General features: G+C 37.4%; 1 protein-coding gene across 6 annotated transcripts in view; it reads right to left on the reverse strand.

Annotated features, from left to right (window-relative positions):
- rab6ba (RAB6B, member RAS oncogene family a) overlaps window positions 1-27494 on the reverse strand; it is a 66782-nt gene extending 39288 nt beyond the window's left edge. For all 6 annotated transcript variants that reach the window (XR_009824781.1, XR_009824782.1, XR_009824780.1 and 3 more), the window contains exons 1-6: window positions 27359-27494; window positions 17508-17566; window positions 7790-7843; window positions 7527-7632; window positions 3969-4080; window positions 1518-1611 (exon numbers count right to left, since the gene is read on the reverse strand). Coding sequence is in view for 1 of the 6 variants with exons in the window: in XM_062039075.1 (XP_061895059.1) it covers window positions 1518-1611; window positions 3969-4080; window positions 7527-7632; window positions 7790-7843; window positions 17508-17566; window positions 27359-27428 (495 nt within the window). In the remaining 5 variants the exon portion in view is untranslated. The remainder of the gene's footprint in view (window positions 1-1517; window positions 1612-3968; window positions 4081-7526; window positions 7633-7789; window positions 7844-17507; window positions 17567-27358) is intronic.
- Window positions 27495-27500: the final 6 nt, after the last annotated feature.

Here is a 27500-nt window from a genome sequence, read left to right on the forward strand (position 1 = left end):
CTTTGTGTTGCCATGAGTTCCCGGCGAGAGGACAAAAGCTGTCTTTGATCCTATCAAGCAGAAGGCTTGTAAAACTCCACTGTGTAGGATGGGAAGCGACATGAAGGTGTCGGTTTCTTTGATCTATTGTAATCCACAGGAAGATCTTGTCTTGACCCGAGATCTACAAAGCGGAGAGGAAGCAGGACCTGACGCAAACTCCAGGCACCTTTTCTTTGAACTGTTTTGTGACCAAGGGCAACGGCTGTTTATGACCCCCCTTCCTTTAGAAACAGCTGTTGCCATGTAATCAGGGAAAGTCCAAATAAAAGAGGAGGCGTGCAACCTTTCGTCAGAGCGTTTTGGAAGACTGTACAAAGAGTACAGCCCAGAAGTTTCTCCTCAATTAGCTAAAGTGAATTCTGTCTGTTTAATTCCTAGCTTCTTGTCTGTTTAATAGAGGTCATCAGTGTTTGAACCTGACAGATACATGACTCGGTGGCTCCCATACAACTTCTTTTACTTCCGATACCAATTCGATATTTGAGCCTTGAGTATTGGCCGATACCGATAATAATCCGAGCCGATATCAGCACTAATAATTGTCTATAATTGTAATAGTTTGTGGTGTGCAATGTTAGAAAATATTGAATCAAGTGAAATGACTTAGATGATAATGTTGGGTATGGAAAACACTAATCTTTGGGTGGAAGTTTTTGGTGACACTTAGTGGCCACAATTATTTAGGACGTTAAGCTCATGATGCAGTCATGCGGACACGTTTGTTACTGGGTACTTTCTAATACTGCTGTGGAGACTTTGTATGTGTAAGTAATACTTATTTGATACTTGTTTATATTGACAGATGTCTGGTTTTAGACTGCAATATTGTTTCATTTAGTGTGCTTAGCTGTTGTGCAGCTGCTGGCTCTTTAGTAGCCTATAGCCTAGCATGCTTACCTTTTTTACTTGACTAAAATAGAAGAAAAGACCAACCTGGTGTGCTTATTGGCGGACATTCAGGCAAGTAACCACGCTGCCGGACTGCTTGTATCGGACATTTTACATGCAAGCCGATACCATTGAATACATGTTTTTGTTGCTGATATCAATATCAATATCAGATAAGGACATCCTTATACATGACATCTACAGTCGTGGTCAAAAGTTTACATACACTTGTAAAGAACATAATGTCATGGCTGTCTTGAGTTTCCAATCATTTCTACAACTCTTATTTTTTTGTGATAGAGTGATTGGAGCACATACTTGTTGGTCACAAAAAACATTCATCAAAACAGGCCCAGAGCATAATACTACCACCACCATGCTTGACGGTAGGAATGGTGTTCCTGGGATTAAAAGCCTGACCTTTTCTCCTCTAAAACATATTGCTGGGTATTGTGGAGGAAAGTTCTGTGGTCGGATGAAACAAAAATTGAGCTGTTTGGCCACAATACCCCTAAATTCCCGCTTCAATAGATAAAGATGAATGTGATATTAAGATGGGGTGAAAAATATGGGAGCTGCTCTCCTACCTGTTTGACGTTGAAACCTGTCTTGGCGCTGGTCTCTATGAACATGACGCTCAGCTCTTTAGCCCGCTGCTCGCCTTCCTCAATGGTGATGTGCCTGCCAGTACAGCAAGGAGCGTCATCATGGTCATCCTCAACCAACCTGCACAGCTAAGAAGGTGTTATGATCATACCAAGTTTGACCCTGAAATGGAGGATTTCTATTTGCATTTCTACAAAATGCAACACGGAACGACACAGGAAGTCCTTCATACCGAAAGCTATCAGACTGTATAATGCATATGTTCCTTTTTGACAGTACTTAAATGTAGAATAGACTGTCTTTATATTATTTACATGTGAATAATGCTGTATAATAGACTGTCTTTATATTATTCACATGTGAATAATGCTGTATAATAGACTGTATTTATATTATTCACATGTGAATATTGCTGTATAATAGACTGTCTTTATGTTATCCACATGTGAATAATGCTGTATAATAGACTGTATTTATATTATTCACATGTGAATAAAGCTGTATAATAGACTGTATTTATATTATTCACATGTGAATAATGCTGTATAATAGACTGTCTTTATATTATTCACATGTGAATAATGCTGTATAATAGACTGTATTTATATTATTCACATGTGAATATTGCTGTATAATAGACTGTCTTTATGTTATTCACATGTGAATAAAGCTGTATAATAGACTGTATTTATATTATTCACATGTGAATAATGCTGTATAATAGACTATTTATGTAATGCACATGTGAATAATGCTGTATAATAGACTATTTATGTTATTCACATGTGAATAATGCTGTATAATAGACTGTATTTAAATTATTCACATGTGAATTATGCTGTGTAATAGACTGTATTTATATTATTTACATGTGAATAATGCTGTATAATAGACTGTATTTAAATTATTCACATGTGAATAATGCTGTGTAATAGACTGTATTTATATTATTCACATGTGAATAATGCTGTATAATAGACTGTATTTATATTATTCACACGTGAATAATGCTGTATAATAGACTGTATTTATATTATTCACATGTGAATAATGCTGTATAATAGACTGTATTTACAGTATATTATTCACATGTGAATAATGCTGTATAATAGACTGTATTTATGTTATTCACATGTGAATAATGCTGTATAATAGACTATATTTATATTATTCACATGTGAATAATGCTGTATAATAGACTGTATTTATGTTATTCACATGTGAATAATTCTGTATAATAGACTGTATTTATGTTATTCACGTGTGAATAATGCTGTATAATAGACTGTATTTATATTATTCACATGTGAACAATGCTGTATAATAGACTATTTATGTAATTCACATGTGAATAATGCTGTATAATAGACTGTATTTATGTTATTCACATGTGAATAATGCTGTATAATAGACTGTATTTATTATATTCACATGTGAATAATGCTGTATAATAGACTATTTATGTAATTCACATGTGAATAATGCTGTATAATAGACTGTATTTATATTATTCACATGTGAATAATGCTGTATAATAGACTGTATTTATATTATTCACATGTGAATAATGCTGTATAATAGACTGTCTTTATACAAACCCCATTTCCATGAGTTGGGAAATTGTGTTAGATGTAAATATAAACGCAATACAATGATTTGCAAATCATTTTCAACCCATATTCAGTTGAATATGCTACAAAGACAACATATTTGATGTTCAAACTGATAAACTTTTTTTTTTTGCAAATAATCATTAACTTTAGAATATAATGCCAGCAACACGTGACAAAGAAGTTGGGAAAGGTGGCAATAAATACTGATAAAGTTGAGGAATGCTCATCAAACACTTATTTGGAACATCCCACAGGTGAACAGGCAAATTGGGAACAGGTGGGTGCCATGATTGGGTATAAAAGTAGATTCCATGAAATGCTCAGTCATTCACAAACAAGGATGGGGCGATATTATCGGACATCTCTAGTTAAAACATTAGCTGCACACCCCAGACTTAAGTGATGCTCTTGGCATCTTGGCACACAACCACGCCACACGCAGAAAATAACTATTTTTACATAACAGCACCACCTGATGGGTGCTATTTCCAGACGCGGGCGTGTGTGCTGCCACTGAAGCCACGCCGAGCTGTGCTCATCGTCGTTGCATAATGGACGCACACCATCCTTCCGTACGCTCCTGTGCATGCAGCAGTGAATTATAGCTGTGCTGTCACCCCCAAATGAATATCTCTAACTACCAGATAAGCAAAGTATTTGTCACTGTTCCAAAGACAGGAAGTAGGCTGACAGCGAACATAAAAAGACTGGGAATTATTCATGTTAACGGCTGCAGTCACAATAAAAAAGGAGCAGGCAGCTCTTCGTAATCCATTCTAATAAAATGCCAAAATGTGTCCAGGAGGGTTTCCTACTCACCTCTTATCTGCCAGGTCTGTTTTATTGCCCACCAGCATGATGATGACATCACTTCCTCTCTCTGTTCTTACGTCTTCGATCCACTTGGACGTCTGCTGGAAGGAGTTCACGTCTGTGGAGGTAAGGCCGACAGTCAGCTTTGTGGCGAATAATGATGGGACTGGAGCTTGTCGTACACTAGACGGCGTGGTGATGCTGCTGAACACACCGCACAAGCAGCTGGTCTGCCAGAGGATAAGAAGACAAAGACAACTTCGAAACAGTCTCCATTACAGATGTCCGATAATATCGGACTGCCGATAAATGCTTTAAAATGTAATATCGGAAATTATCGGTTTCAAAAAGTAAAATGTATGACTTTTTAAAACGCCGCTGTACGGAGCGGTACACGGACGTAGGGAGAAGTACAGAGCAGTTGCGTCTCCCAGTCAGCAGCCCCTCCCCTCTCCCCTCTCCCACACACAACACAGGAGTTGCAGCATGAGAGGTTTACTGGCGACGCTTGATGACCTCATCAAACCGCCGCGAGCGGAGCATAACAACAACAAGAGTGTGTTGTTGCCGGTGCTGTAGCCGTGGCTAACAAGTCAGCGAGCTCGGTGACTGACTAACGACATGGTTTGGGATTATTTTAAAGTGTCTCTGACGGATAAAAAACTGGCAAAAGAAGCTGGACAGGACAAAAAAATAAAATAAAAATAAAAATAAAAAAAAATAAAATAAAACTGGCAATTTGCAAAGACTGCAAAAAGTTGGTTATGCGAGGAGGAACCTTCCTTTAATACGAGCAATTTGATCTCCCACCTCTTCAAGAATCATAAGGAGATACACGATGAATACAAGCGGACGATGGATGACAATCAAACAGCAAAAAAAAGTAGTACCACACAGTTGTCGCTTAAAGACTCCGCTGAGAAAAAAACAAAATTACAACAAAAACCACCCTTGTCGTAACGCAGCATTTCAGAAGCTCTGGCTGACTGCTAGGCCACTTCAAGCACTCACCACCAGCTTGCAGAACATTTGTTACACTCATACAAATACGTTAGAGCAGGGCACATTGAGCCCAGTTTATAATTTCCTGTTATACAGTCTACCAGGCACTAAAGGAGGACTATGTTATTGTTTACTTTATGACTCTAGTATACTCTGGACTGAAGCTGTGTGCCTTCATTGTTTTTGTTGCTGTTGTTTTGAGGCATGTTTAAAAAAAAAAAGAATGCACTTTGTGAAAGTCAAAGTATAACGTATTTTTCGGAGTATAAGTCGCACTGGCAGAAAATGCACAATAAAGAAGGAAAAAAACATATATAAGTCGCACTGGAGTATAAGTCGCATTTTTTGGGAAATGTATTTGATAAAAGCCAACACCAAGAATAGACATTTGAAAGGCAATTCAAAATAAATAAAGAATAGTGAACAACAGGCTGAATAAGTGTACGTTATATGAGGCATAAATAACCAACTGAGAAGGTGCCTGGTATGTTAACGTAACATATTATGGTAAGAGTCATTCAAATAACTATAACATATAGAACATGCTATACGTTTACCAAACAATCTGTCACTCCTAATCGCTAAATCCCATGAAATCTTGTACGTCTAGTCTCTTACGTGAATGAGATCAATAATATTATTTCATATTTTACGCTAATGTGTTAATAATTTCACACATAAGTCGCTCCCGAGTATAAGTCGCAAACTATGAAAAAAACTGCGATTTATTGTCCGAAAAATACGGTAGTATTTCCCATAGTTGTAGTGGGCATCAGGATTATCTCAGGGAGAGCATGTCCCAAATTCCAAGCTGCTGTTTTGAGGCATTTAATAAAAAAAAAAAAAGCGCTTTGTGACTTCAATAATAAATATGGCAGTGCCATGTTGGCATTTTTTTCCATAACTTGAGTTGATTTATTTTGGAAAACCTTGTTACATTGTTTAATGCATCCAGCGGGGCATCACAACAAAATTAGGCATAATAATGTGTTAATTCCACGACTGTATGTATCGGTATCGGTTGATATCGGAATCGGTAATTAAGAAGTGGACAATATCAGAATATCGGACATCTCTAGTCTCCATGCCTAAGTGCTTGATTTTATACACCAGTGGCTAGGGATGATGTTCGAAACCGGTTCTCCCGGTTGTTCGATAAGAAAAGAACCGATTCCATGGACTCGAATCCCTTTTTAAGAACCGGTTCCCGTTATCGAGGCCACTATAGTAAAGAAAAATAGTTGGTTCTTTATTCGAATCCCTTCCCACAGGAAATGCCCTGTGGGACGGCAATGTTCTGCCCATTTGATTGCAGACTCTTACTGACACCTTGTGGCGATATGAAAATACTACGCGTCATTAGTTTGGGCACTTCCGGGTTGGCGACGTCTGTTCAGTTCATGAGACAATTGAGAAGTAGACAAGTTGTGTTAGCTCCTACAAGCCTTGGAAAAGATAAGTCTGTAAGTAAACTGTTTAACTTGTTTATGTAACTCAATATTAAGGTGGAAAGTGGTTACAGTTTGATAGTAAGATGTTTATTGAAAAAACGATTTTTGTGCACTGTTTCAATGGATGTTTTGAGGACTTAAAATGGCTGCCAGTCGTGTATTTCCACCATCGAAATAGTTTCAACACTCAGAAGTATTTGTTTGCTGATAGTACTGTATATTTGTGTGAAGCTAATATTTACATATTGTGTATTACATTTCAGTATGTTAATTGAATCACATAGCTTATACATTTGTCATTGTGTGTATTTCAGTTTAAAAAAAATAAAAAAACAGTCCAGTGCAAGACAAAAGTAAAGATAGGAAAAGACAAAGCAAGATCAACAACAATAAAGAGCCTGAATGGATTAATCTGCTTTGGAACTTTATTAGACGTCTTGGATTGTTTGTTAGCTGTCTGCCTGTGTGTATAGTTAGTATGTTCCAATAGCAGCAGAAGTGCACTTTTTGGAGAGCTGTATTATTTTCAATTTTGTGCCCAAGGGACTGATTTTTTTTAACACTATATTATTATTTATATACCTATAGTGATCACAGAGACAGGTTGTTTTTGTGTTACTGTATATATTTGTTTTTCTGAAAAATCCCACTTAATATACTTTGGGTAACAACAGTCCATATTTTTTTTATATTTTTTTTTAGGGGGGGTAACAGTCAATATTTATTTTATTTTAGTTTTTTCTTATAAAATAAAAGTGAGCTTTTGTTAAACCAAATATTGTGTTTTTTTCCATATACAACAACCTATCTGGATTCGATAAGATAATCATAAGGAATCGGTTCGATAAGAGGATTCGATAATGGGCTCGAACTCGATAATTTCTTATCAATCATCATCTGATTAAAGTGACACCTGATTCTCATCATTTGGATGGGTGGCCAAATACTTTTGGCATTATAGTGTGGGTCACATCTAAAGTGGGTATGACTGGTTTCACTTGGCTAATTGAATGTTAGTCATATGGTCGGGATAACCGCACCTCGCACTGCCTAGACTTCCGTGGTTAACACAAACGCCACCTTGAGGCCGAGGCGCGCGCGTGACCCGTACTTGTGATGTCGTAGACCACCACGGCCACGGTGGAGTCTCGTATGTAGCTCGGGATCAGGCTCCTGAAGCGCTCTTGTCCCGCCGTGTCCCACAGCTGCAGCCTCACCTGGCGGACAGAAGACGTTACACACGCCAACGTTAGTTAGTCACACACACACACACACACACACACACACACACACACACACACACACACACACACACACACACACACACACACACACACACACACACACACACACACACACACACACACGTCTTACCGTTCGGTCTTCCAGGTACATCGTTTTCGACAGGAAGTCAATCCCGATGGTTGCCTTGTAAGTGGAGGGAGGACATCCGTGAATAAGTCAACAGTGGTGAAGCAAGAAACAGTCCAATAAATTGTAGTGTGCACGTAGAGCAGATCACTTTTTTCAAACAACACTGACAGTAACTGTCAGAATTATTGTATCCAAGTTATCACAAAACTTTGTGTTGCCATGAGTTCCCGGCGAGCAGACAAAAGCTGTCTTTAATCCTACCAAGCAGAAGGCTTGTAAAAAGTCCACTGTGTAGGATGGGAAGCAACATGAAGGTAATCTGTTTTTTTCATGTATTGTAATCAACAGAAAGATACTGTCTTGACCCGAGAACTACAAAGCGAAGAGGAAGCAGGACCCGACTCCCCTCCAGGGACCTTTTCTTTGAACTGTTTTACGACCTTTTCTTTGAACTGTTTTAATCAGAGGCGATGGCGGTTTACGACCCCCGTCCCTTAGAAACAGCTGTTGCCATGTCATCAGGGGAAGTCCAAATAAAAGAGGAGGCGTACAATCTTTCGCCAGAGCGTGATGGAGACTGTACAAGAGTACAGCCCAGACGTCTCTCCTCAATTGAGCCAAATTTAATTCTGTCTCTGTTTAATTCTTTGCTTCTTGTCTTGTTTGAAAGATGTCATCAGTGTTTGAACCTGACAGTAACCGCTGTGGCAAAATGAATATTTTAGTAATATCCTGTCCAACAACAATTTTAGTTGAAGTATCAGTCCTCGTGTGATTTGTGTTGTATTGCTTCTCTTCACAGCATTGGCCTGTTTTTTTGTTTCAATATAAGACACTCTTGTAGCCCCCTCCTCATTCCTTCCCAGCAGGCATTGAAACAACACTGTTGAATTAGGTCCTGACGTCGAGCAATTCAAACATAACGTTGAAACAACATGCTTTTTGACAACGTTTAATCAATGTCAGGTTGTGACGTTGATTTGACCATTAAAATTTGGTCATTTTCCAACTATTGATCCTACCAAGCAAAAGGCTTGTAAAACTCCACTGTGTAGGATGGGAAGTGACATGAAGGTGTCGGTTTCTTTGATGTATTGTAATCCACAGGAAGATTTTGTCTTGACCCGAGATCTACAAAGCGGAGAGGAAGCAGGACCTGACTCCCCTCCAAGCACCTTTTTCTTTGAACTGTTTTGTGACCAAAGGCAGCGGCTGTTTACGACCCCCTTCCTTTAGAAACAGCTGTTGCCATGTAATCAGGGAAAGTCCAAATAAAAGAGGAGGCGTACAATCTTTCGTCGGAGCGTGGTGGGACACTGTGCAAGGGTACAGGTCTACGCGTTTCTCCTCAATTGAGCCAAATTGAATTCTGTCTCTGTTTAATTCCTTGCTTCTTGTCTTGTTTAATAGATGTCATCAGTGTTTGAACCTGACAAATGTCCTTTGTGTTCTTTGATGTTTCCCTCTTAGACACATGCTTATGTGTGCTATGGCTATGGGGTTTTTTTCTCCTTGGCCTCAGTCAGGGGCCCAGGCTTAGACTGAATTTTTTTTTTCTCACCCCTCCCCCCCCAGCATTTACCTGTTTCTCACCTAATTTCCCCTCAGGGATTAATAAAGTATTTCTGATTCTGATTCTGAAAGATGAAAACATTTACATATTGTATTGGTTTTAAAAATGAAACATATCAAAATGGCCCCAGCGTGCTTTGATTGTTCAGTGTGCGGCCCTCAGTGGAAGAGGTTTGCCCCCCCCCCCCAGCCCCCCGGTCTACAGGAAGTTAGGCAGCGCAGCAGGGTGCCCGCTTGGACATCAGCAGCTTGATCACGCGCTGGTTTCCGTGGCGATGCCAGCGACCGCTGCGGACCAAAGGAGGAAATCTGGCTAAAAAGAAAAGTGGTTTACGGGCTCTGCTCTGACAATAAGTGTGTGTTTGGACAAAGTCACGATCAAGCACTTGGTTATTTTGCCTGTTTGAGGCACACTCAGACAAGAAGCCCTGAGACTGATGTCTTTCTGCACGATGATGAATTAAATACGCTGTGCAGCTGCTATATCAAACGTGCTGGTAGTGACATGACGGCAGCATTGCTTTTCAGCCTCTTTTTGGCCCAGATTGTAAAAATAGAACGGCACACAGACACATTAGAGTAAATTATGGATCATCTTATGAAAGATTAAATAGCACACGCCAGTGGGGAGGCTTCCTTCAGGCACCGTTCAGTGTTAAACCAACATCAACAAAGTTAAGTAAACATTTACTTTCACGTGTGACGTCGTACGATTAGGACGTTTCCGGCTAAATTATGACTCTAAAGCCAGACAAAAAAAAGGGTTAACTCCACCATGAAATGACGGGCTGGGCATGCTGGTAAAGAAGGCCAGTAATGTGGTGGGAGTGGAGCTAGACTCTCTGGCGGTGGTGTCAGAGAGGAGAAGTCTAGCAAAGCTCCTAGCCGTTATGGACAACACCGCCCACCCACTACACTCAGACCTGGCGGAGAGAATGAGCACGTTCAGTGGAAGGCTCAGACTCCCAAAATGCAACACGGAACGACACAGGAAGTCCTTCATACCGACAGCCATCAGACTGTATAATGCATTTGTTGCTTTTTGACTGTACTTAAATGTAGAATAGACTGTATTTATATTATTCACATGTGAATAATGCTGTACAATAGACTGTATTTATATTATTCACACGTGAATAATGCTGTATAATAGACTCTATTTATGTTATTCACATGTGAATAATGCTGTATAATAGACTATTTATATTCACATTTGAATAATGCTGTATAATAGACTATGTTATTCACATGTGAATAATGCTGTATAATAGACTATTATTCACATGTGAATAATGCTGTATAATAGACTATTTATATTCACATTTGAATAATGCTGTATAATAGACTATGTTATTCACATGTGAATAATGCTGTATAATAGACTGTATATATATTATTCACATGTGAATAATGCTCTATAATAGACTCTATCTACATTATTCACATGTGAATAATGCTGTATAATAGACTGTATTTATGTTATTCACATGTGAATAATGCTGTATTATAGACTGTATTTATATTATACACATGTGAATAATGCTGTATAATAGACTATTTATATTATTCACATGTGAATAATGCTGTATAATAGACTGTATTTATGTTATTCACATGTGAATAATGCTGTATAATAGACTGTATTTATGTTATTCACATGTGAATAATGCTGTATAATAGACTGTATTTATGTTATTCACATGTGAATAATGCTGTATAATAGACTCTATTTATAGTCACATGTGAATAATGCAGTATAATAGACTATGTTATTCACATGTGAATAATGCTGTATAATAAACTGTATTTATATTATTCACATGTGAATAATGCTGTATAATAGACTGTATTTATGTCATTCACATGTGAATAATGCTGTATAATAGACTGCATTTATATTATTCACATGTGAATAATGCTGTACAATTGACTGTATTTATGGTATTCACATGTGAATAATGCTGTATAATAGACTATATTTATATTATTCACATGTGAATAATGCTGTATAATAGACTGTATTTATGTTATTCACATGTGAATAATGCTGTATAATAGATGGTATTTGTTATTCACATGTGAATAATGCTGTATAATAGACTGTATTTATATTATTCACATGTAAAAATACTTAAGTCAGTGTTTCCCATAAACTGCCAAGATACCTGTGGCGGTGGGGGCGTGGCCATTGATTGGCGTGGCTATGGGCGTGGTCACATGACATCGAGTAATTTGCGTAATTTACTACAATAATATGATTTTCTCTAAAAAGGCTCAAAAAATGTATACTTACTAATTAATAATAACAGTTTTGTTTTAAACGTCCATCCATCCATCTATCCATCCATTTTACAATATAATTACAACACTTTATATACATATTTATATACAGATTTGAACAATAAGTTATTCACTGAAATATATTTATTAATTGTGGTTCTTACAAAAAATATATCTTATAAAATATAAAAGATAAAATGTCTCTCAAAGCTCTGCCCCTTTAATTAGTGCATACTAAATAATTTAACTTTAGCCTACTACTACAACCATATTATTTACCAGCAACATAAAGTGAAACAGAGGCAGAGGTGTCCTGCCACAGTCAGTAACAAATAAACAGAAAACAGTAGTGGTCAAATACAAATAAGGCAACAAGAGAAGTATCCTACACTTCTCTTTTGTAAGGTAAATCTGAACAGCCTATATGGGCATCTACATCAACTATATGATTTGCCTGAGAAGCTGGACAGGACAAAAAAAAAATAAAAAAAAAAAATTTTATTTTATTTTTTTATTTTATTTGTGGCGGACGTAATTCTTTCGTGGCAGGCCGCCACAAATAAATGAATGTGTGGGAAACAATGCTTAAGTGTTTATTGTCTATATTGAGTGAACTGTGGAGCTGAATTTACCCCAGGGATCAATAAAGTACTTTCTATTCTATTCTATGTGTGGTTTGCTTTTTCTTGGCCTTTTTTGTGTCGTCACCAGGTCAAAAAGTTTGGACACCCCTGGTTTAAAAGATAAGCAATCGCATGAAGTACAATGTTTTTCTGTCATATACCTTTAGCAAGAAAAGATAACGTACTTTATTGCCGCATATTATTTCCCGGCTTTCGCGGCCCACTTAAAATGATGCGGCGGGCCAGATTTGGCCCCCGGGCCTTCACTTTTCACACCTGTGCATTACATGCAACAAAGGTATGGAAACATGGCACCTTTAAAAGTACTGAATTGGGTACCCATCCCTCGGTTTTCAAATCTCCCGCCGCTCTCCCTGTGAAGGACTCTGCTACGTGAGAGTCTGAAGGCATGAAAACAGACGCATGAAGTCCTGGCTAATCCTCTCCTCTGCAGGCTCGCTTCCATCTTTTATTCTTGTCGCAGAGCACAGGCGGCAGTGTTTATATTTGAATATAACACTTCTGCCAGACAAGCAGCATGAAGACATGAATACAAACATGGATGTCATATCTGCCTATAAAGCACACACTACATTCATGAACAAAAAGTCCCTCCCTGACTTCTTCATCATGTACTACAGGGTATGGCAGATGGTCTGTGCGGACATGATCAAAACAAGCAGATGCTATCTGGTTTGTCCACTTAAAGCTGGGTTATGGTGAGGGATGAAGCGTGTCCTCATTTGTCTCCAAAGTCATGCTCCTTCTGGGTGATGGCCGCCGACTTCCTCCTCCATTATTTATCTAGCGCCGTTCTGCAGCCTCGGACTGAGACGGACTGGAGTGCATACTTCCAAGATGGCGCCAAGTAATAACATTCATGAGCTGAACATGTTGGTGTTAGAACTAATTGAATCGGTTGAGAAATGTGGGAATCGTGGAACTTGGTAAAATGTCCTATTGGTTTCAGTGGGAATTTCCTGGTAATTTGGGAATTTTGGGAGAAGCGGGAATTTTCTTGAAGGCGATAAATAGCATGGATGTCCTAAATGAGCTGAATTGGTAAATAAATGTGTTAGTAGCGACAATTTATGATTGAATAATATTAATAGTAATACTAATATTAACATTAACCGCGACCTGATCTCGGATAAGCGGCAGAAGATGGATGGATGGACAATAATAACTAAAAATAATAATACCAACATTAAATATTAAATTATAATAAAATACAAATAATGATAAAACCATAATATCAATAATAATAATAATTAATACTAATACAAATAACATAAAATTATACTAAAAATACTATTACTAATGATAAAACTATAATAATAATAATAATTAGGGATGTCCGATAATGGCTTTTTGCCGATATCCGATATTCCGATATTGTCCAACTCTTTAATTACCGATACCGATATCAACCGATATATACAGTTGTGGAATTAACACATTATTATGTCTAATTTGGACAACCAGGTATGGTGAAGATAAGGTACTTAAAAAAAAAAATTATAAAATAAAATAAGATAAATAAATTAAAAACATTTTCTTGAATAAAAAAGAAAGTAAAACAATATAAAAACAGTTACATAGAAACTAGTAATTAATGAAAATTAGTAACATTAACTGTTAAAGGTTAGTACTATTAGTGGAGCAGCAGCACGCACAATCATGTGTGCTTACGGACTGTATCCCTTGCAGACTGTATTGATATATATTGATATATAATGTAGGAACCAGAATATTAATAACAGAAAGAAACAACCCTTTCGTGTGAATGAGGAGGAAGTTTTTTGGGTTGGTGCATTAATTGTAAGTGTATCTTGTGTTTTTTATGTTGATTTAATTAAAAATAGATAAAAATTTAAAAAAATAATTAAAAAAAGATACCGATAATCAAAAAACCGATACCGATAATTTCCGATATTACATTTTAACGCATTTATCGGCCGATAATATCGGCAGGCCGATATTATCGGACATCCGTAATAATAATATTAATAATAATACTAATATTAACATTAACTGCGACCCGATCTCGGATAAGCAGAAGAAGATGGATGGACAATAATAACAAAACAAACAAAAAAATAATATTAAATATAATACTATAATAAAAACACTATGTGAGTGTGAATGTTGTCTGTCTTGCTGTGTAGGCCCTGCGATGAGGTGGCGACTTGTCCAGGGTGTACCCTGCCTTCCGCCCGAATGCAGCTGAGATAGGCTCCAGCACCCCCCGCCTCCCCGAACGGGACAAGCGGTAGAAAATGGATGGATGGATAATATTTTTACAGAAATCCAGGAATTTGTGAATTTCCAGGAAAACGGGAATTTGGTTTGGAACTTGGTAAAGTGTTAGTTTGAATGTCCAGGATGAGTGGAATGTGTTGATGTTGGAAAGGTTTGAACAGGTTAAAAAAATGTAGGAAATGTGAATCTTGGAAAAATGTCACATTCATTTCAATGGGAACCTCCTGGAAATTTGTGAATTTCGGGAACATTGATGATTAATAGCCGGAATGTCCCGAATGGATGAATCGGTTGGTGTTGGAATTGTTTAAATCGGTCAAGAAATGTTGAAGTTGTAACAGTTTTTTAATTGAGAAATGGTATTATGGAAGTTTCCACCATTCTTCCAAAAGCGCATTGAGGCCTGGCTCTCAGTCTCCGTTCTAATTCATCCCAAAGGTGTTCTATCGGGTTTAGGTCAGGACTCTGTGCAGGCCAGTCAAGTTCATCCACACCAGACTCTGTCATCCATGTCTTTATGGACCTTGCTTTGTGCACAGTCATGTTGGAAGAAGAAGGGGCCCGCTCCAAACTGTTCCCACAAGGTTGGGAGCGTGGAATTGTCCAAAATGTTTTGGTATCCTGGAGCATTCAAAGTTCCTTTCACTGGAACTGAGGGGCACATTTTGGTTTAGTTACACGCCTCATTGCATATTGTTTATTATAATAAATAGAGCAAAACAACGTCCTTGCTTCCGTGCCGTTTTCTTCCCCCGCTGTACCGCAACAAGATATTGCATATTTTGTGTTTCGGCCAATAAAAACAAGGTTTTCTTAAACAAAAAGAGCATAGAACATAAAAAAAAAAAAATCTAATTAAAACTTTACATTGAAAGATAAATGTAAAAATAATGACTTCATATATGACTTAATTTTACCATTATGACTGATACATTTCCAGGTCCATGGAACAGACCTTGAGTGGAGTCCTAAAGGTAAAGAAATCTTTATATTGTATTGGTTTTGACAATGAAAAACATCAAAATGGCCCCTGCATGCTTTGATTTTTCAGTAGAAAAGTTTGGACACCCTGGTATAGACCAGTGTTTTTCAACCACTGTGCCGCGGCACAATAGTGTGCCGTGAGATACAGTCTAGTGTGCCGTGGGAGATGATCTCATTTCACCTATTTGGGTTAAAAATATTTTTTGCACACAAGTAATTATAATCTGTAAATAATGTGTTGTTGTTGAGTGTCGGTGCTGTCTAGAACCGTGTAATACTCTTCCATATCAGTAGGTGGCAGCAGGTAGCTAATTGCTTTGTAGATGTCGGGAACACGTCGTGTCGTGATCACAATATGCAGACGTCAGCGGGAGGCAGCCTGCGGGTAATAAGGTATCTAATGCTTAAACCAAAAAAACAAAAGGCGAGTGCCACTAAGAAAAGGCATTGAAGCTTAGGCATGGCTATGCAAAACGAAACTAAAACTGAACTGGCTGCAAAGTAAACAAACAGAATGCTGGACGACAGCAAAGACTTACAGCGTGTGGAGCAGATGGCGTCCACAAAGTACATCCGAACATGACATGACAATCAACAATGTCCCCACAAAGAAGGAGAGCGTCCGCACAAATTAAATGTTCTTGATTGCCAAAACAAAGCAGGTGTGAGGAATAGCGCTCAAGGAAGACATGAAACTGCAACGAAAATACCAACAAAACAGGAAAAAACACCAAGAGCAAGACAAGGACTAAAACACTACACACAGGAAAACAGCAAAACATTCAAAATAAGTCCTGGCGTGATGTGACAGGTGGTGACAGTACACCTACTTTGAGACAAGAGCTATATTGATCAGTGTTTCCCACACATTCATTTATTTGTGGCGGCCCGCCACGAAAGAATTACGTCCGCCACAAATTAAAAAAATTAAAAATAAAATAAATAAATAAATAAATAAATTTAAAAAATATATGTTTTTTATTTTTTTATTTTATTTTATTTTTTGTCCTGTCCAGCTTCTCAGGCAAATCATATAGTTGATGTAGATGCCCATATCGGCTGTTCAGATTTACTTTACAAAAGAGAAGTGTAGGATACTTCTCTTGTTGCATTATTTGTATTTGACTTTATTAAATGTATTTATATTAGAAACACAACATGTGTATATAACAAAGGGTGCAAAGGCAGTAGGAAACACATGGTTAAGTGTAGGGAGTAAAACTGATGGCAGTCTAAAGTTCAAGATTTTTGGAGCTCTTTGTTCAGTGGATCAGATGTTTGATGAAGCTCTGTGTCTATCTACCACCACTACTGTTTTCTGTTTATTTGTAACTGACTGTGGCAGGACACCTCTGCCTCTGTTTCACTTTATGTTGCTGGTAAATAATATGCTTGTAGTAGTAGGCTAAAGTTAAATTATTTAGCATGCACTAATTAAAGGGGCAGAGCTTTATGAGACATTTTAGCTTTTATATTTTATAAGATATATTTTTTATAAGAACCACAATTAATAAATATATTTCAGTGAATAACTTATTGTTCAAATCTGTATATAAATATGTACATAAAGTGTTGTAATTATATTGTAAAATGGATGGATGGATGGACGTTTAAAACAAAACTGTTATTATTAATTAGTAACTATACATTTTTTGAGCCTTTTTAGAGAAAATCATATCATTGTAGAAATTATGCAAATTACTCGATGATGTCATGGTGACCACGCCCATAGCCACGCCCCCACCGCCACAGGTATCTTGGCAGTTTATGGGAAACACTGTTGATGCATGCTTGGTTATGCTTTAAAGTCATATCCAACAATTGCGAGAACAACTTTTTACTGTCAATATCGTTTTTTTAATGATGTCTGCTGGTGGTGTGCCTCAGGATTTTTTTCAATGAAAAAAATGTGCCTTGGCTCAAAAAAGGCAATGTGGATAGGACAAGATGGCTAGTGACGCTGAGCAGATGGAATAAAAAGGCCAAGCAGCACCCACCTGGTAGGTGTTGTCAAAGCTGTCATACATGAAGCGTGTGATCAGAGACGTCTTCCCAACTGCGAGGGGGACAAAAGATGTTGTTAACCCAGACAATCAAGATGGACTCCCACTGCAGGAGTCTACCCACACACAGTGGGGAAGGGGTTCATATGGCCACATTCCTGGGTGGATTTCGCGTAAAGAGAAAGGGGGCGGGGTGAATCATTGTGCAAAGCAGTCTGCTGGAACTGATGGAAAGCGCCACGCTACATAACATGCACTGTGATCAAAGCTGGAATTGCCACATTTTAAGATATTCAACTCTCAACTGCCATCTGGCGGCTAAGGTGGATAGTACACCCACCAAGTCCTCACTTTTCATGTGTCAGGTAAAAAGTGACGAATGGGGCCATATGAATTCCCTTCCTACTGTATGAGACCGATATCGATATTGATCCAATACGACATCAACCTGAATCATATATTCTTGTATTATTTTGTATTGTGGAATGTTAAAAAGGGTTGATCAAGTGAATACAAAATACTAACACAGGGGTCTTTAATGTTTTCATGGCTAAGGAGCCCCAAACTGATGAACTGGAGCAGGAACCCCCTCATATATATCCCATATAATAGTCTTTTAAATGTTATTCAATCATCAATGTATACTTATATAGCCCTAAACCACGAGTGTCTCAAAGGGCTGCAGAAGCCACAACGACATTCTCAGCTCAGATCCCACATCAGGGCAAGGAAAAACTCAACCCAATGGGATAACAATGAGAAACCTTGGAGGGGACCGCAGATGTGGGACCCCCCCTGGGCGACCGGTGCAATGGGCGTGGAGTGGATTTAACATAATAGTATGAGAGTCCAGTCCATAGTGGATCTAACATAATAGTGTGAGAGTCCAGTCCATAGTGGATCTAACATAATAGTGAGAGTCCAGTCCATAGTGGATCTAACATAATAGTGAGAGTCCAGTCCATAGTGGATCTAACATAATAGTGAGAGTCCAGTCCATAGTGGATCTAACATAATAGTCAGAGTCCAGTCCATAGTGGATCTAACATAATAGTGAGAGTCCAGTCCATAGTGGATCTAACATAATAGTGTGAGAGTCCAGTCCATAGTGGATCTAACATAATAGTGAGAGTCCAGTCCATAGTGGATCTAACATAACAGTGTGAGAGTCCATAGTGGATCTAACATAATTGTGTGAGAGTCCAGTCCATAATGGATCTAACATAATAGTGAGAGTCCAGTCCATAGTGGATCTAACATAATAGTGTGAGAGTCCAGTCCATAGTGGATCTAACATAATAGTGTGAGAGTCCAGTCCATAGTGGATCCAACATAATAGTGTGAGAGTCCATAGTGGATCTAACATAATAGTGAGAGTCCAGTCCATAGTGGATCTAACATAATAGTGTGAGAGTCCAGTCCATAGTGGATCTAACATAATAGTGTGAGAGTCCAGTCCAGAGTGGATCTAACATAATATTGTGAGAATCTAATCCATAGTGGATCTAACATAATAGTGTGAGAGTCCAGTCCATAGTGGATCTAACATAATAGTGTCAGAGTCCAGTCCATAATGAATCTAACATAATAGTGTGAGAGTCCAGTCCAGAGTGGATCTAACATAATATTGTGAGAATCTAATCCATAGTGGATCTAACATAATAGTGTGAGAGTCCAGTCCATAGTGGATCTAACAAAATAGTGTGAGAGTCCATAGTGGATCTAACATTATAGTGAGAGTCCAGTCCATAGTGGATCTAATATAATAGTGTGAGAGTCCAGTCCATAGTGGATCTAATATAATAGTGTGAGAGTCCAGTCCATAGTGGATCTAACATAATAGTGTGAGAGTCCAGTCCATAGTGGATCTAACATAATAGTGTCAGAGTCCAGTCCATAATGGATCTAACATAATAGTGTGAGAGTCCAGTCCATAGTGGATCTAACATAATATTGTGAGAATCTAATTCATAGTGGATCTAACATAATAGTGTGAGAGTCCAGTCCATAGTGGGGCCAGCAGGAGACCATCCCGAGCAGAGACAGGTCAGCATTATTGTGCAATACTAAAATATTCAAATAATACACTATAGCGCCGCGAATAGCAGTTTATGCCACTAATCGCTAAGAAGCAATTAGAGCGCTAATCGCTAGCTACCTTAAATCCTAACATGACTATAACATCATCAGACTTGATTACTTTGATATTGGTGAGCATACCAAACCACCAACATTTTTAGTATGTATTTTGGAACTCCTGTATTGTGCACTTTCTTAAAAAAAAACTTTCATAATGTACGCGATCAAAGGCTTTTGAAAAGTGTGTTAATATGCTTGTTGTACTAACTTAATTTCCTTTAACCTCTTAAGGCCCAAGCTGTTTGTTTACATGCTTCTTTTAATTTCTCTTTGCTATTTGGGCTTATTGGACCCTAATTAGAATAAAAACTAAGAATCATCTTTTGATATGATGTACTTAGTCCATAAGTACACAAACGTGTACTTCATGTTTAGTGACATGCTAATTATAATTTTTACACTTTTTTTTCCAAATTCCATTGTATGTTATACTCTTCTGACACCACCAGATGGCAGTATAAGTGTCCACATAAGCGGCCATAAGACCCCAATTCAGTAGTGCACACAATTTTGGAAATAAGAGCTAAAAGATGCTGTCCACGCATGTGGACACTAAGCATTTTTAAAGCAAACATGCACATATCTGAACAATATTAGTATTAAATGTTTTTATTTTGAAGCTGCAAGGAACTGTGAGTCATTTATAAACTACTCCACAGTGTATTGAATCAATGTTAATGTGTATGTGAAGACATTTCAATTTGTGGAACAATTACAGGGTGAATATATAAAAAATATAGATTAAAATAAATCAAATCAACCAAAAATGTTCTACTGCATTAAATTGTTTATTATTAACAGTCTGGAATGGACCTTTGCTGTCTTTAAGTTAAAGTGGAGTGGTAATAGTTGTTTTTTTTGGGCAACAACTAGTGATTATAATATTTCATGATGTTAAGCTCTTGACCCAGAACATTGAATGATGTGGACACTTTATTTTATTTTTTCAATCCAAACTTTGTGTTGGTTGCATTTTTGCACCATGACTAGGGATGTCATATAAGTAAATGCTGCGCAGTAGAACGTTCAGAGCATAATAACCTGAGATACTGGCATTGTCCACTTGATGGCGACAAACATCTTTTAAGATGAATGCCACATCCCTGCAGGCAAGATTCCCTATTAAACTCATGACTAGGGATGATGTTTGATAAGAAATTATCAAGTTCGAGCCCATTATCGAATCCTCTTATCGAACCGATCCCTTATCGATTCTCTTATCGAATCCAGATAGGTTGTTGTATATGGAAAAAAACAATATTTGGTTTAACAAAAGCTCACTTATTTTATAAGAAAAATAAAATAAAATACATAGATAAATATTGACTGTTACCCCCTAAAAAAATAAAATAAATATTGACTGTTACCCAAAGTATATTAAGTGGGATTTTTCAGAAAAACAAATATATACAGTAACACAAAAACAACCTGTCTCTGAGATCACTATAGGTGTATAAATATTAATATAGTGTTAAATAAAATCAGTCCTTTGGGCACAAAACTGAAAATAACACAGCTCTCCAAAAAGTGCACTTCTGCTGCTATTGGAACATACTAACTACAAACACAGGCAGACAGCTAACAAACAATCCAAGACGTCTAATAAAGTTCCAAAGCAGATTAATCCATTCAGGCTCTTTATTGTTGTTGATCTTGCTTTGTCTTTTCCTGTCTTTAGTTTTGTCTTGCACTGGACTGTTATTTTTATTTTTTTAAACTGAAATACACACAATGACAAATGTATAAGCTATGTGATTAAATCAAAATACTGAAATTTAATACACAATATGTAAATATTAGCTTCACACAAATATACAGTACTATCATCAAACAAATACTTCTGAGTGTTGAAACTATTTCGATGGTGGAAATACACGACTGGCAGCCATTTTAAATCCTCAAAACATCCATTGAAACAGTGCACAAAAATCGTTTTTCAATAAACATCTTACTATCAACTGTAACCACTTTCCACCTTAATATTGAGTTACATAAACAACTTAAACAGTTTACTTACAGACTTATCTTTTCCAAGGCTTGTAGGAGCTAACAACTTGGCTACTTCTCAATTGTCTCATGAACTGAACAGACGTCGCCAACCCGGAAGTGCCCAAACTAATGACGCGTAGTATTTTCATATCGCCACAAGGTGTCAGTAAGAGTCTACAATCAAATGGGCAGAACATTGCCGTCCCACAGGGCATTTCCTGTGGGAAGGGATTCGAATAAAGAACCAACTCTTTTTCTTTACTATAGTGGCCTCGATAACGGGAACCGGTTCTCAAAAAGGGATTCGAGTCCATGGAATCGGTTCTTTTCTTATCGAACAACCGGGAGAACCGGTTTCGAACATCATCCCTACTCATGACGTGTTGCGGGCCAAATTGAAGACACTGGCGGACCGCACTTGGCCCGCCGGCTGTAGTTTGGACATCCCTATAAGGTTTACCTTTAGTAAATGACTCGACTAAAATAGAAGAAAATACCCACCTTGTGTGTTTATTCTTTGCACAAATAAACACGCCGCAGGACTGCTTGTGCATGCAGGCCCATATATAAACGGACATTTTTACTCACGTCTGCAGCTGCCGAGGGAGCTCGTTAGCGTGTGTGAGGTGGACATTGTTGTCCAAGTGGCCACCAGGAAATATCAGTGAGGGGAAAAGACAAGTCCTGACTAACGACTGAAGTGAAAATAGAGGTGCTGGCTGAAGATCCAGGAATCATTCATATCATTGCTACTTGCCATAAGTGATAAACGGCTGGAGAATGATCCCAACTATCTATTCCATCATTTCTGGAATCAATGGCCGCAATGGCTCTTTTTTCATGAGTAAACGCAGCGTTCATCTAGAGCAGGGGTCACCAACGCGGTGCCCGCGGGCACCAGGTAGCCCGTAAGGACCAGATGAGTAGCCCGCTGGCCTGTTCTAAAAATAGCTCAAATAGCAGCACTTACCAGTGAGCTGCCTCTATTTTTTAAATTGTATTTATTTACTAGCAAGCTGGTCTCGCTTTGCTCGACATTTTTAATTCTAAGAGAGACAAAACTCAAATAGAATTTGAAAATCCAAGAAAATATTTAAAGACTTGGTCTTCACTTGTTTAAATAAATTTATAAATTTTTTTACTTTGCTTCTTACAACTTTCAGAAATACAATTTTAGAGAAAAAATACAACCTTAAAAATGATTTTAGGATTTTTAAACACATATACCTTTTTACCTTTTAAATTCCTTCCTCTTCTTTCCTGACAATTTAAATCAATGTTCAAGTATTTTTTTTATTTTTATTGTAAAGAATAATAAATAAATTTCAATTTAATTCTTCATTTTAGCTTCTGTTTTTTCGACGAAGAATATTTGTGAAATATTTATTCAAACTTATTATGATTAAAATTCAAAAAAATTATTCTGGCAAATCTAGAAAATCTGTAGAATCAAATTTAAATCTTATTTCAAAGTCTTTTGAATTTCTTTTAAAATTTTTGGTCTGTAAAATCTAGAAGAAATAATGATTTGTCTTTGTTAGAAATATAGCTTCATCCAATGTGTTATATATTCTAACAAAGTGTAGATTGGATTTTAACCTATTTAAAACATGTCATCAAAATTCTAAAATTAATCTTAATCAGGAAAAATTACTAATGATGTTCCATAAATAATTTTTTTAATTTTTTCAAAAAGATTCGAATTAGCTAGTTTTTCTCTTCTTTTTTTCGGTTGAATTTTGAATTTTAAAGAGTCGAAATTGAAGATAAACTATGTTTCAAAATTTAATTTTCTTTTTTTTCGTGTTTTCTCCTCTTTTAAACCGTTCAATTAAGTGTCAATATCATCAATTATCAATAATAACAGAGTTAAAGGTAAATTGAGCAAATTGGCTATTTCTGGCAATTTATTTAAGTGTGTATCAAACTGGTAGCCCTTCGCATTAATCAGTACCCAAGAAGTAGCTCTTGGTTCAAAAGGTGACCCCTGATCTAAAAGATGCTATCTTACGTTTTCAAAGCTTAAAGCGAGCCTAACTTGCAGACTGTTGTCAGACTTTAATTAACAGCTGCTAATGAGCTCCAAGGAGTCGTCACCGGTAGACTAATTACTTGGCTTTCATATCCGCGAGGCAGAATCTGATAACGATTATGCTAATGATGCCCGGCTAATTGTATCAATGCATCATCTAGTTGCTCTACTTTAGATAAACACACACGCCAATCCAGCATGATTGGATTTAAAACAACACAGCGTCTGCCAGTGATGGATAAGACGACAAGTCTAAGGATGGGTAATATCGTCAAGGCATGTATCAGACAGGAAGGATGGGCTTGTTTATTGCACACATTGCACTGCACACCACTATACTTCTTTCACTTTTCTATCTGATGGCGACATAACATTTACATCAGGGGTGTCCGATATTGATGTTGAAAAAAATTGCATGCAAATTGTCCATCAATACGCATGCAAGCACGTACACTATAATGCCAAAAGTATTTGTCCACCTGCCTTGACTCACATATGAACTTGAAGTGCCATCCCATTCCTAACCCATAGGGTTCAATATGACCTTTTGCAGCTATTACAGCTTCAACTCTTCTGGGAAGGCTGTCCACAAGGTTGCGGAGTGTGTTTATAGGAATTTCCCACCATTCTTTCAAAAGCGCATTGGTGAGGTCACACACTGATGCCTGGCTCTCAGTCTCCCTTCTAATTAAGATTAAAGGTGTTCTATCGGGTTCAGGTCAGGACTCTGTGCAGGCCAGTCAAGTTCATCCACCCCAGACTTTGTCATTCATGTCTTTATGGGCCTTGCTTTGTGCACAGTCATGTTGGAAGAGGAAGGGGCCCGCTCCAAACTGTCCCCACAAGGTTGGGAGCATGGAATTGTCCAAAATGTTTTGGTATCCTGGAGCATTCAAAGTTCTTTTCACTGGAACTAACTCCTGGAAAACAACCCCACACCATAATTCCTCCTCCACCAAATTTCACACTCGGCACAATGCAGTCCGAAATGTAGCGTTCTCCTGGCAACCTCCAAACCCAGACTGGTCCATCAGAATGCCAGATGGAAAAGCGTGATTCATCACACCAGAGAAGGCGTCGCCACTTGACTGCATCCCACGCTGGTGATGTATGACTTAGATGCAGCTGCTCGGCCATGGAAACCCATTCCATGAAGCTCTCTGCGTGCTGTACGTGGGCTAATTGGAAGGTCACATGAAGTTTGGAGCTCTGTAGCAACTGACTGTGCAGAAAGTCTTTGCACTATGCTGACCTCTCTGTCAGTTTACCTGGCCTACCACTAGGTGCCCGAGTTGCTGTTGTTCCCAAACTCTTCACTTTTCTTATAATAAAGTTGACTTTGGAATATTTAGGAGCGAGGAAATTTCACGACTGGATTTGTCGCACAGGTGGCATCCTATGACAGTTCCACGCTGGAAATCACTGAAAGCGGCCCATTCTTTCACAAATGTTTGTAGAAACAGTCTCCATGCCTAAGTGCTTGATTGTATACACCTGTGATTAGGACACCTGATTCTCATCATTTGGATGGGTGGCCAAATACTTTTGGCAATATAGTGTATATTTGAGTGAAGTCATTTACAAAAAGGTAAACATAGTAGGTTGAAGGTTACTATGACGTAGCAACTACACAACAAATAAGCACAAAATAGCACACAAGCTGGACAAACCTAATAAGTGTTCTTGATTGAACAATAATGCTGTCAAAAACGACACATTTGTCAATTATTACACAAACGTGTCTGCATCATTTCACTCATTCCGTCAACTTAAAAGGGGTACTGCACTTTTTTTTTTTAGAAGTTTGCCTATCATTCAGTTATTATGAAAGACATGACGGATGGATTTTTAAAATGCATTCTAAATCTGTGGATTCTTTTAATAAAGGCTTCTTTTTAAAAAAACCCTTTTGTTAGATATATGTGTGCTAGTTCTAGCTATTACTCTGTTTTAGTTCTTATTTTATTTTACTATTTATTTTACTCGTTGGGGGCAGCTATTTGTGGTTCTAGCGTTTTTATTTAAATGCACTGTAGCACTTTGAGATTGTTTGTTCCATGTAAAGTGCTTTTACAAATAAAATATATTATTATTATTATTATTAGGGATGTCCGATAATGGCTTTTTGCCGATATCCGATATTGTCCAACTCTTAATTACCAATATCAACCAACACCGATATATACAGTCGAGGAATTAACACATTATTATGCCTAATTTTGACAACCAGGTATGAAAATAAAATAAAATAAGATAAATAAATTTAAAAAAAATTCTTGAATAAAAAAGAAAGTAAAACAATATAAAAACGGTTACATAGAAACTAGTAATGAATGAAAATTAGTAAAATTAACTGTTAAAGGTTAGTATTATTAGTGGAGCAGCAGCACGCACAATCATGTGTGCTTACGGACTGTATCCCTTGCAGACTGTATTGATATATATTGATATATAATGTAGGAAGCAGAATATTAATAACGGAAAGGAACAACCCTTTTGTGTGAATGAGTGTAAATGGGGGAGGGAGGTTTTTTGGGTTGGTGCACTAATTGTAAGTAGGCCGATAAATGCTTTAAAATGTAATACCGGAAATTATCGTAATCGTTTTTTTTATTATCAGTATCTTTTTTATTATAATTTTTTAATTATTAAATCAACATAAAAAACACAAGATACACTTACAATTAGTGCACCAACCCAAAAAACCTCCCTCCCCCATTTACACTCATTCACACAAAAGGGTTGTTTCTTTCTGTTATTAATATTCTGCTTCCTACATTATATATCAATATATATCAATACAGTCTGCAAGGGATACAGTCCGTAAGCACACATGATTGTGCGTGCTGCTGGTCCACTAATAGTACTAACCTTTAACAGTTAATTTTACTCATTTTCATTAATTACTAGTTTCTATGTAACTGTTTTTATATTGTTTTACTTTCTTTTTTATTCAAGAAAATGTTTCTAATTTATTTATCTTATTTTATATATATATATTTTAAAAAAGGACCTTATCTTCACCATACCTGGTTGTCCAAATTAGGCATAATAATGTGTTAATTCCATGACTGTATATATCGGTATTGGTAATTAAGAGTTGGACAGTATCGGAATATCGGCAAAAAGCCATTATTGGACACCCCTAATTGTAAGTGTATCTTGTGCTTTTTATGTTGATTTAATAATAAAAAAAAACAAAAAAAAAACGATACCGATAATTTCCGATATTACATTTTTAAAGCATTTATCTCTAATTATTATTATCCCATTGGGTTGAGTTTTTCCTTGCCCTGATGTCGTTGTGGCTTGTGCAGCCCTTTGAGACAATCGTGATTTAGGGCTATATAAATAAATATTGATTGATGATTGATGCTAATTATGCCAACACCAACAGCTAGCTTAAAACATACATTGTGGAGGGAAAGGGGATTAAAACATGTCTTTGTTCAACCTCACAAAACTAAAAACTCTTCGGAAAACTTGTAAAATAATAAGTAGTCATAATAATGTGGAATTTGTTGTTAAAAAAACAAACAAAAAACATGAAAAAGGCGAGTGAACTTGGTGACACGGCTAGCAGGTGCGTGAAGCCGCGTCATGGTCACGTGACCATGACGCACACCCGGAAGTCCCCCAAAAAGGAGTTTGTTTTTTAAAAAACAAATAACAAATCTGGTCTTACCACTCTGCTCCCCCAGGAAGACCAGTTTGAATTTCCGTAGAGGGTTCCCAAAGTCGCTGGCCGCCGACATGTTGACGAGGACGATGGAGGCGAAAGATAAAAGACCTCCTCGGTGACGCTCCGGGTGTTTGTGGGACTCCCC

The sequence above is a fragment of the Entelurus aequoreus genome, linkage group LG27, assembly GCF_033978785.1.
Source record: "Entelurus aequoreus isolate RoL-2023_Sb linkage group LG27, RoL_Eaeq_v1.1, whole genome shotgun sequence".
In the NCBI taxonomy this organism is placed as follows: Eukaryota; Metazoa; Chordata; class Actinopteri; order Syngnathiformes; family Syngnathidae; genus Entelurus; species Entelurus aequoreus.